The following is a 12,082-nucleotide window of genomic DNA, read 5'->3' as shown; positions in this document are numbered from 1 at the left end:
TGGGAGAGCAGTGAATTGCTCTTTGCTTTGTATTTAGGAGGGGAACAGCAGGGCTTAAATGTTAGCTGGGAACAAGTACCATGTATTATGGGTAGACTATAACCAACCTGCCCTTCTGCATGTACAGAACGTGGTGCTTTACACCCAAGTTCTTGTGTGATCGATGGCGTTATGTGGCCTTCATGTATAGAACATCATCTTATAACGTTACTCTGTGAGAGCCTCTCGCTGTGTTCTGCAGCTATTTCACTTTGAGGATCTCGGTTTACTTTGTGTGGGAAGCTGCTAAAGCAATTGGCCGACATTCAAGGATCTGTCTGCACTGGATTCACTAGCACATAGAATGTTCTTTCATGGAGAGCGAGCGCTTAAATGTATCCCTGTGTATCGTAAAATAACAAGTTGGTTTCTTGAACTCCTTCACCTATAGAGGTTCATTAGACTTCATAATCTTCCTACAGCAATTTGACACATGCCCCATGGTTGGCTGCCTACTGTACCAGAGGGTCTGGAATTTGGTGGGCTGAGCCGCATCCCTTCACCTGTGCTCAGTGAGGTGGGTGGGACTTGATCATTCAATTGCGCCGTCTGGTTGAAGAATTGCACCATGAAGCCCTGTCCACTGTTCCTGCCAGGCCTCCGCGTCTATCAGAAGTGAGGCAGAAAAAGCCCACTATTCTCTTAGGAAACACTGCTCCTTTTACTATCGAACTCCTAGAATGTGGCTTCCTGCTGCCTCCATTCCCCTCCTCACATCATGTCACTGCCCCTGTCACATGCAGCCCTGTCCTCACTAACACATCACTCATCTCCTGATATACTCTGTGCTGCTGGAGGACCCTGCTCCTTCCACTATTTAACTCTGTCTGCGGCTTCCTGCTGCCTCCATCCCCTCCTCACATCATGTCACTGCCCCTGTCACATGCAGCCCTGTCCTCACTAACACATCACTAATCTCCTGATATACTCTGTGCTGCTGGAGGACCCTGCTCCTTCCACTATTTAACTCTGTCTGCGGCCTCCATTCCCCTCCTCACATCATGTCACTGCCCCTGTCACATGCAGCCCTGTCCTCACTAACACATCACTCATCTCCTGATATACTCTGTGCTGCTGGGGACCCTGCTCCTTCCACTATATAACTCTCAGTCTGTGGCTTCCTGCTGCCTCCATTCCCCTCCTCACATCATGTCACTGCCCCTGTCACATGCAGCCTTGTCCTCACTAACACCTCACTCATCTCCTGATATACTCTGTGCTGCTGGAGGACCCTGCTCCTTCTACTATCCAATATTGAACTGAAGCTCAATCTGTGTATTTGTTGTCTCGCTCCTACATCACAAGATTCAGTGGGGCATATTAAATTGTCCGGAAGTCCCGCCGCGTAAACGCTACTACCGTTATTACGGTAGTAGTTAGCTGGATTTCAGCTCGCGGCTCAGGGAGCTGCGAGCTGAAATCCAGCGAGAAAATTACCGTAGTAACTGTTTGTCTGCGCACTATTACCGTAATAACAGTCATAGTGCGCGGACCGCAGGATTTTTGGCGTTTCCGCCGACAATTGAATACGCCCCAGTGACTTGCTGGAGAGAGAGTTATATTGTTACCAATTGTTGAGGATCCTCTTGCAGGCCCCGATCTGTCCCACGTGGTGCTGGGCTGTTAGAGCTCCTGTGCTCCAGTTTCAGCAGGTGAGATTGTCACATAGAGGTGCTGACAATTAGTGACACAGATTGTGCAGCCCCAAACTAGCAGTAACTGTACGGAAGACAATCTAATGTTTGTATGTTGTGATTGCTATGGTCTAATCCGTTTTGGCTGTGTGTCAGGGGTGTGTGGATGCTCTTACTTCCCAAGCTGTTCTTCTGTTCCAGAAACGTATTTATTTGCTGCTGTGAACCGTGGTAATGAGCCCGTTACATTGGTTTTATTTAACCCTCTGCAGACTGCACCGTCCCAGAGAGATCCGGCCCCATGCTGTGTGTTCTTGTTTCTCAGTATAAGAAAGGTTGGTTTGTTGGATGACCTCTCGGGACGGGGAAGGAATGCAGCGCGTGCACGCGCTGAACAGAATTTCCTGTCCCTGCCGTTCCACAGCAAATGTCTTGGCGTCCGCCCAAATGGGGCAACGGGGTCTTCGTTTTGAGGATTGTGACAAGCTCTTAGAATACTGTGATGAATGTGACTTTCAGCCTGGACTCTGGGACACTGTGAAATCGTTTCTGACCCATAACCACCCCAAACACAGAGAAAGAAAATGGTCATCTCCCAGCGTTAAGTCCTCCGGTCGCATCACACCAACAACGCACTTCGTTTGTTGCTGAGTATTGACCTTTTGTGTCTCGAGGTTCTTGTGGTTATCCTGTATCTGCAGATATGTCCTTTCCCAGTTTACAGATGTCAATACATAAATGGAAGTGGCGCAGTCAATTTATAGGTTGACCGCATGCGCTTGGAAGGGCGGGGTCACCCAGAAACCTGCCCTGTAGAATAGCGGCTTTGTTACTGGTTCTCAGCAGTGTGCTGGGAGATTTTTCAATTTACAGAAGTCATCAGCCAGTCGCTGACTATCTGGAGGAAAGTTGTCAGTCCTGGGCCTCACCTGTTACTTGTAAAAGAGAAGTTCAACGAATATATTCTTTACCTACCATGTACCCCCCCTCCAATCATTAGTGGAATCACCCACTTACGGTGTAATAATTGTCCCTACCAGGGGGTCAATGCTTCTTGTCCAAGTGTAAACGTCTGAGAAGGGGATGGTCTAAAGCGCTGTCCGCTTACATTGCGGAGCACATGGCTGTGTTGGGGGGGATAGGATTTAATATTTGCTAAAAATGTCAAGGTGAAAGATATTCTAAATCTTCCCTGATCATTATTATTTATTTACGTAGCGCCAACAGAGTCTGTAGCGCTTTCCACCTGACCGGTGTATATTTGTATGTGTAACGTAATAAAAGGTTCTAGTAAAAGGTTTACATTCCTGCAGCCGCATCTGTTCCCAAATATCACCGACATGTAAAATTGTGTACGTTTTACAGCTAAGGAGATCTAAACGTGGCAAAAAGTTGTCTTCACACCCAAGTTACCCTTCATGGGCTACTAGACAGCAACTAAAACCGCGCTGGACAACATCTGCAAGCAGAAAGTAATGGGAGCGACCGCTAATATCACGTTTTGTTTGATTACTTGTGGCGAACGCAGTGGAATGTGTACGCTAGACACCACATTATCTCTTATTGTCTGCTACATCTTTGTTGTATGTTCTGTCTTCTCCGAATCTGGCCCTGCCCCCTTTGTCACAACAAAAACTATTGTTCATTGAGAAGATGATTATACTGAATAAGACTGACAGGAGAGCTCTGTGAGGAAATAGATTATGATAAATAGAAGTCAAACAATGGCCCCTCTACTAAGCTCTACGAGCAGAGTTACCAGAACCACTGCAGAAAATCGGTTAAATCTTGTAACAGAATAAATGCATTCACCCCGTAATATTTACATAACAAACCTCCCAACATTTCAGTTTCCTAAATCCCATCAACCACACCTCCTGCGTACAGCGGTGAACATGGCTGCGGCCTTCTGTAGCATTAGGTAGGATGTGCTTCTGTTGGTGATAGGACTCCCAAATTTGGTGGAACTGTAGATTGACCAGCAGGTGATATGAGCCAGTAATAGGCGAATCTACAACCAGGTGATAGTAGAGGATGATGGGACATGTAATCCACTTTTAAAGTGGACAGAAAGGTAACCAATCATTGCCAACCTCCTTACAGAGGAAACATACAGAGAAGAGAACAGTAGTGATCTCTCTGCAGCCAGAGGTGGAATTTCCCCCAGTGTCGCCCCCCCCCCCCCCCATAGCTGGAATTCCTGCTGGTAATCTGCAGATAACCTCTCACAGCAGGACCCATGATTCTCTGCATCATTCACTACCTAATCACTTGCTTTCCTTCCTGCTTCCGCATCAGCGCTTTGTTTAAATCCAGCTGGAAATAAAAATAAAGCAAGACATCAGTGCCAAAGACCTTTAGTTGGAACATGGTAATTATGAGTAATTAAGGTTTCACATATATATATTTATATATGTACTGTGTGCCAACTCCCTCTTATGTTCCCAGAGCAAGAGTCGGTATTTAAGTCAGCATCGCCACCTAGTGGCTGAGTGAGTAACAACAGGTGTCATCTGCGTCAATTGTTTGAAATTAGTTGTGGAAGTTTATAGGGTGTTTTGTTTTGGGTTTTTTTTCTCTGATTTGGTAGAGCAGAGTTAGGCAACCTGTTGTAGAACTACAAGTCCCATCATGTGCAGCTGGCCACGGCCTGCTCTAGATCTAGACCTCTTCGTTTCCTGCAGTTATTTACTTTGCTACAAAAATCACAATTTGGATGGAGAACACAAATGTTCTGGTTTTTGTTTATATGGCACAAGATTCCGATACCAGAAATGTCCTTTTATGATCTATTGATACAAACTTTCCAGATGCCTGTATTGTTCTAGAATGTTTCATCTAATGTTCACCTTTGTACTGAATGATTTATAATTTGACATAAGGATGGGGGAGGGGGTCTGTTACCAGCTGTCCAGCACACACAATGCTGTGTTTGTGATCTGTCCTACTCTCATGTGTACAATGTGGCTATTCCTTATAGGGATCGATGATCGTTGCGTTTCCATTCAGAGGGACATGGGTCCTGTGCTGGGCCATAGTACAATCTGTTTCTGTCTCCGCCTTTTGTCCAGTTGTCATCCCTTCCCCCTTGTCTGCTTCTTTCCTATGTCTCCGCTTCCCAATATCTGCTCCATGTAGGTTCTCCCATGCATGCTTCCACATTTTAGTGTTCTGTAGCTCTCATGACCTCTGCAAGCTCCTCCATGCCGCCCACTCCCTTTCAGCGCCTCTTCCAGTGTGACCTGCGCAGTGAGAATGATGTTTTAATATGTCAACATTCCAAACTCCTCTGGGCATTATGTTCAGAGAACAGATTGTGCTGAAAAGAGAAAAGCAGAAAATGCAATATATATATCTGACCTACAAGTGGTAAGTGTAGGGTCGTACCACGGAACAAGACCCTCTTATTAGAGAGGTACCTCTGTTAACTCCCAAAAACCATTTATTGATGTGTTCACTGAAATTATTTATAATAGGGAGGTACGACGACTTCACCATTAAATGAAGTTAGTGTGTAGTGCACAAGTAGTTCAGTATGATTCTTACAACTCAAGTGGATGTGTTATGAATCCCTTTAGTTTAAAAATAACATCAATAATTGGTTTATTCAAATATCATTTTAGTCATCCATTAGAATAAAAATAACCATCAAATTGTTTTAAAGTTTGTGATTTAAAAATTGTACGTTGAGTGTCCGCATATTACTTTATTACTCAATAGTATTAATCACTGTTTATCCTCACGAATATGAGCTAATTTAGGGGACTATCTTAAACCAAGTGACTTGAGCAGAATAAATTGAGGGGTTGTTAGTATAGTGTCTGATTCTATTCTTTGTCTTGCGTGCAATCCTTTATAAGATTCATCCATTCAATCACAAAGTCCAAGGCTTTTACATTTTCCGTTGCCCACGTGTCACACTATTCGTGTATAGCTGCTATGAGATCAGAGGGTTAATTACTAGGCAACTTCTGAAATAACCGATTGCTGTATTTGTTGCCAGTGATTTCATTCTGTAACTTGATGGTCCAGCTCCTGCCAGGAAATCGGGCATAGGATTTACAGATATTTGGTACCAGGTACCTTGCTCTGGGTCCGTGTGTACAAAGTAACTGTTCCTCCAGGATTCAGAGAACTGTAATGTTCCACTTTACCAATGTAACGATGACAACATTGTGGGATTTTGGTTGCATTTTGTGGTTTTTCCATACTTTATTTGTTTATTGTACAGGGAACATTGTTGCTGTCAATAACAAAATAACCATATTGGTACCGATAAACTGGAGCTGATTAAATGGGAAATATCTTTTATTATTGGGGTCCCATCTGCAGTAAATGTTGCTGTTAAAGGGACTCTGTAATCAAAACGATTTATAGATTTGTTACGACTGTGTTCAACTTTTATTGTGTTTTATAGCGAAGTTGTTTCTGAATGATTCCCCACTCCATTTTTACGATGGCAATTTGGTGCTTAGTCATGGGGTGGTGACCTCGTAGCTATAGCTATGCCGTTCTTACCATCAATTACGGTAATGGAAACTTTGCTCTTTTTTGCTCGCTGCTCCAAGAGCGAAGATCTTTACCAAAACGTCACGTGGTCACACATCGCTTGGCGCCATTGCGGCGTTTGCCCTGTGGTTGTATCTCCCCACAATGTCCATCATCTTGTCTTTCACAACAGATACAGGTCTAATGTCCTATATAACGGACTATACGCCATCATTTACAATACGTTATTAATGACCACAGGGGTGAAAATGTAACGTCCAGTTTATATCCGCCATTTTCAAATTAGATTTCTTTTATTTGGCTCAGCCGTCTGTCTTGCACCCAAATACTAGTCAGTGTGATCTAACTTCTGTAAATGAATGTACGTTGCATAATACTCATTATAACCCGCGGTCTCGTCGTCCTGTATCTGTCTGAGTGTCGCTTCCTTTAACGTTTGTGGTGTTTCTGTTTTTCAGTTTCCCAATGCAATATCAGCCTGAAAAAGCAGCGGAACAGAAGCATCTTCAGCTCGTTGTTCTGCTGTTTCCGGGGCTACAATGTCGAGCCTCCCGCCAACAACAACAGCGCGCTCCCTCCGCTGGTGGAAGAGAACGGCGGCCTGCAGAAGGTAAAGGCTTCAGGCTTCTATTTAAATCGCGATGAGCTAACTTCAGAAAATGAACACAGTTAGGGAGACTTATTTTTTAATAATGGCCAGTAAATGGTCGGCTTCTCCGGTGTCGGTCACTCCTAAGATTCACCTTGGCTATTACATTTACTGTTATTTCTTTCTAATTTATAGAGCACTGGCATATTGCGCAGCGCCGTAAATTGTGGGGATCATGACATAAGCAAAATATATACATGACACGGAAGGTTACAGTGTAAGAGGTGCGGGGAACACATGATATATAAGGTAGGGGAATAACCGTTGTATCATCTGGGAAGGAAAGCGCGTGCGGCTATTGTTAGGCAGTGGCATCAGCCACTAATGTTACAGCGGCTATTGTTAGACAGCGGCATCAGCCACTAATGTTACAGCAGCCATTGGCGACAGCAGAGACACCAAACATGAAACATTCACTCGAAATGTTAACAGTCGGCTGCTGGCAACTATCTTGTACACAGCCGGCACTCAACACCTAGCCAGTCTCTAGTCCACATATATATTATACCAATCTGTCCCCAAAAATTATAGCCTGTTACCCTGTGCCCACAGAAAAGGCGTCATGCACCCCAAAATGTCCTTCACCTTTTAGCATAACTGAGCTCCTTCCACTGCTGGTTCTTGGCTTTTGTGCTTCTGTTAGTATGGAGTAACTGTGTGTAGCCAGTTGGTTATTCTCTAGTGTCATGCTTGCTGCTGGACAGCTGTTCCTCATGTTCAGTGGCAGCGGAGATCACCAAAGGAGGAACAGAAATGGCAACAGCAATGACTGTAAACTCCCTGGTTCCAGCAGCTGAACAGAGATGGTTTTCAGTAGATCTTCCATACAATCCTGTCCTTGGTGTGCGACTCTCCCTGGCACCACCGCAATAATTTCTCACTGCCGTCGCACATGTATAGATGTGTTATACCTGTGGGAGAACGGGCACAGAGCGGATCATATTCCAGCCATTAACATAAATTACCCATTTAGTCAATTAACTTGGTGGGTTCTTTTGCGTGTGTAGCAGAAGACAATAGTGATTGGGTCTAAGGTTTGTAAGTGACCTTCTGCCCCCACTCTGCTTAGACTACCCAGAGGACAAAGCTTTCAGTTAGCGTTCCCATTTAGAGGGTGATCCTCTGAAACGACCGCTCTTACAATGGAGCTGTGTGTTTTGTGCCCAGCGAGATAATTTGTGTATAAATGCCATTTTGACTTCATAAGAGTTGACTTCATTTTAGTTTATAAATGTATAGCATGTTGTCATTGTTTTCTTCTTGTATTGTTTTTTTTTTCTTGGAATCCACGAGCATCCTTGTGCGTTCCTGATGTTTGACGTATTAAACTATAGCAATGATGTTGCCCATAGCAACCATTCGGAGTGTAACTTTTGTAGTATAGCTTCGAAAAGAAATGGTAGCCCTTCATTGGTTTTTGTGAACACCACAACCTCCTCTACATAGTTCCCTGTAGAAAACAAAATACCATTAAGCCCCCCCCCCCCCTCCCTCGCCAGTTTGACTAAATAGGGTAGGTTTAACACTCAGAATATAATTTAGGCAGGATAATTATCCCTGCAAATAAGCTCAAGGGGGCTTTTGGATTTTAGGGAGCTGGTGTTTTGTTTGGAAGCAGGATCCTCTCTGGTGGGGCCTGGACACTGCACATGCAGAGTCTTGTATTGTGAGTTATTGCGTTCGGAGCTGGTGCAATAAATGCACCTAATGTGGCTTCTGCCACCTATTTCTATCCCCTGGTACTGTACATTGAGGGGTACTTGGGGTGTCAGTGACTGTGGCATGTGGTCATACCCTGGCCTGGTAACATGTCATGGTACATTAGTGGTACATTGAGGGGTACTTGGGCTATCAATGACTATGGCATGTGGTCATACCCTGGCACGGTCACATGTCATGGTACATTAGTGGTACATTGAGGGATACTTGGGCTATCGGTGACTGTGGCATGTGGTCATACCCTGGCACGGTCACATGTCATGGTACATTAGTGGTAGATTGAACCGGAGGTAGCTGGGGATGTTGGCTAAGTGGCTCTCTCGCTCTTTCAGCAGTGCATGTTTTCTAGAGCTCCTGAGATTGATCCAGTCAGCAGAATGCACCTGGTGTGTAAGTTCTGTAGAGGGCGCAGGATTTGGAGAACATGCACCTAGTATACGGAGAGGGGGCCAGTTTTATGTACATCTTTCCTTTTTTATTCTCCCCGTTTCTGTAGACCTGTCACTTAGTAATTTTATTTCTTTGCTTTTTCTCTCATAGGGTGATCAGACGCAAGTCATTACCATTCCCAGTGTATGTATTTTATGTTACCCTTATTTCTTTTTTTTTTATCTTATCTTATTTTGCTTTTGTGTTGTCATTTATAATACCCGATCCGTTCAGTTTTCATCAATCTACCATAAATGTCCTCACATGAAATGTAACTCGTTTTACATTGGAAGTGTTTTGTTTTGTGCATTTTTTTTGTTTTGTTTTTCCCCCTCGTATTTAGGAGATTGGCGTTTGGTGCTCAGTGAATGGGTAATTAAGCTTCCCACCATCGGGACTCATTATGCAGTGTCCCCCTCTGTTTCTTACGTAACTGCATCCGCAAACACTGTTTAATTAACACATTTATAGTGACTGCAGTTGGTGTGAATTAGGTTTGTAATGTTAAACACATCTCAATTTTCTGCATTATGCAATTATTCTTTTTATTCTTTTTTGAATGGAGCCTAAGCTTAATGGATTGTATATAGCAACCCTAGATTTACTTTCAAATGTAGAACTTGCTTTTACAGTAACATATCAGATACTTACAACAGGACTCGGAGCCCATAGATAAAGCATTGGTCACAGCGCGTCTCCTGCTCGCTGCTGCGTCGCCCCTCCCCTTTCCGCTAGTCCTGACCGCGCTGCATAGCCACACCTCACCCTCACATGATAGGTTTGTGCTGATGAATGATCGCATGCATTGTTCCGGTATCGAGCTTCTGATTGGCCAGTTATTATCCTGCCCCTAGTCCACCCTGCAGGGCAATTGTCTACTAGTTCCATGGAGACCTCAGATCAGGGATGGGCTGGTTGGAGACGTAGTGATCCAGGGCACATCTCCAGGATTCAAGACATTACCCATCTTTTGGTATTACCGTGGTCACAGAGCAGCACTTGTTCCATTCCTGTACCCATTTACATGCTTTTACTTGCATTAAAAAAGGCCACTAGTAAAAGTATGAATTTTGACGACGATGAGTCTCGCCAGCTTTTAGAATTGCAGTTTATTTAGTCTGCATAGGGATTAATAAAATCTGGTTGTCAGGGCTACTAGAAAATGCACCCTGGCAATCGAGAACATAACATTACCATGCCAGTGGGTTCATATGGTGACCCTTGTACTAGGAGCCAGTTCTTACCGACTAGAGACCTCTGAGCTCATCTGATGCAAGCCTGTGGCAGCCACGACTGTTATGCCAACCTCAGAGACCACTGTTATGCCAACCTCAGAGACCACTGTTATGCCAACACAGAACAGAGCTCAGCAATTCTACCTGAAACCACTTGGAAGCCACAGCAGCCACTAACAGCAAGTGGTCTAGTGAGCGAAGCTGAACTGTGGACCGTTGGTGGCTAGTGGCACTTGGAGCAGGGTAGGGGGAAGTGCAGGTGAATGCTGGCACTAGATGCAGACAGGAGTTCCATGGTGCAACTGGATGCAAATGTGGGTGATCTTTCTTTGTGCTTTAGTAATGCGCTTGGTAAACTCGCTGGACACTTCTGCTACACTAATTCCTAGGCTAACCTGTCCCCTAACACTGAATGACAAAATTACTGGTTCCTATCTCTTGCAGAAATGTGTTAAGGCCTAATCACCATTAGCTGCAGTATAAACAACCCTTAATTAGTTATATAGGTTGAAAACCTCTACATTAAGATCTCGCCTTAATATTCTTAACCAGAAGTTATGATCCTAACAAAGTCCAATAAAATGTTACGTTTCGAACAATAACTGAACTTTTGAAGGCAAAAAATCCTTAACTCCATGCTAGCGACCTGACACTGCTATAGTCACCATTCACAAATACATTATTTTTATTTTTTGCTACAGAGCGATCATATTTTGAATTTACAGGGTCTGCCAATGGAAACTTTTTTGGGGGAATTCAATTGGGAACGATGATCCCGGAGTGACTCCGGAACAGTCCATGAAGGAACTGTGTGGGGATGTATCGCTGCTCCTTATTCCTCGCACCCCGCAGAGGTGGGCAGGAAAATGAATGGAAGTTCCTTACGGTAATAAGCCGTAATGTGCCCAGACGTATTGTGCAGTTTGGCATACCTGTATGTAATATTACCAGGTGATCATTAGACATCTGTTATGCAGTGTGAATAACTCGAAACCTGGACCGTCCCATGATCAGTTCCCAATATCTTCTCGTAAATTACATCTTTTGTTGTCTCTTAGGACTATTTCCCGTTCAAACACTCCCTTTTTGTGAACCGATAGCCAAAACTGTAGTGCGTATTGAAAATGAAAATGTGGCTTTATTATTCAGATTAATACAATGTATCCATGGCGTTGGATACGTATTATTCAGATTAATACAATGTATCCATGGCGTTGGATACGTATTATTCAGATTAATACAATGTATCCATGGCGTTGGATACGTATTATTCAGATTAATACAATGTATCCATGGCGTTGGATACGTGCTACATCAGACACATAACTGGGGAGAAGTCTATATCCAGGTCTGATGTGAGCTATATATCTTATGTTATGTTGGAACTTTGTCCATAAAGTATGTAATATTTCATCCCTGGCTGGTAATAAAGCTTTGATTTAATTGATTGCTAGGTAATTAATTCCAGCTTCTGTAAACGTAACCCAACCTTGTCATATTAACATTCCTGTTCTCTGAGCTGAACATCATATCTGACATAACTGGGGTTATGTACACCAACATCTATTCCGCATGTTTCTGATATTCAGTAATGAAAATCAGATATATTTTTTTCCCCTAGCTGAATCTGCTTTAGTTTGCTAACAGGCTCTTAAGCAACAGACTGCTGGTAAACTCATATAACGCTTTGTTTGACATTCTACACTTTGTCTGGTATTAACACCTCTTGTGTAACAACTTTATACAAATCACTGTAATGCAATGAATGTCCTATAGCAACATCATACGCATTAAATTAAGTGTAACATTTAAAATAAAATAACCAAAGATCCCTTGGAAAACCAGGATAAGACGGAGTGCGCTTTGAT

General features: G+C 43.6%; 1 protein-coding gene and 1 long non-coding RNA gene across 5 annotated transcripts in view; both read left to right on the top strand.

Annotated features, from left to right (window-relative positions):
- Nucleotides 1–12,082, top strand: part of LOC142159310 (uncharacterized) — a 361,481-nt gene that overhangs the window by 129,547 nt on the left and 219,852 nt on the right. The window lies entirely within an intron of this gene.
- LOC142159304 (CTD small phosphatase-like protein) overlaps nucleotides 1–12,082 on the top strand; it is a 56,118-nt gene that overhangs the window by 37,078 nt on the left and 6,958 nt on the right. For 3 of the 4 annotated variants that reach the window (XM_075214075.1, XM_075214079.1, XM_075214077.1), the window contains exons 2-3: nucleotides 6,641–6,792; nucleotides 9,091–9,123. In XM_075214075.1, coding sequence (XP_075070176.1) covers nucleotides 6,641–6,792; nucleotides 9,091–9,123 — 185 coding nt within the window. The remainder of the gene's footprint in view (nucleotides 1–6,640; nucleotides 6,793–9,090; nucleotides 9,124–12,082) is intronic. The other variant, XM_075214078.1, reaches the window with a different exon arrangement.

Source organism: Mixophyes fleayi, chromosome 5 (genome assembly GCF_038048845.1).
Source record: "Mixophyes fleayi isolate aMixFle1 chromosome 5, aMixFle1.hap1, whole genome shotgun sequence".
Classification (NCBI taxonomy): domain Eukaryota; kingdom Metazoa; phylum Chordata; class Amphibia; order Anura; family Limnodynastidae; genus Mixophyes; species Mixophyes fleayi.
The sequence above is the reverse complement of the archived record's forward strand: the minus strand, read 5'-3'. Positions and strand labels throughout refer to the sequence as shown.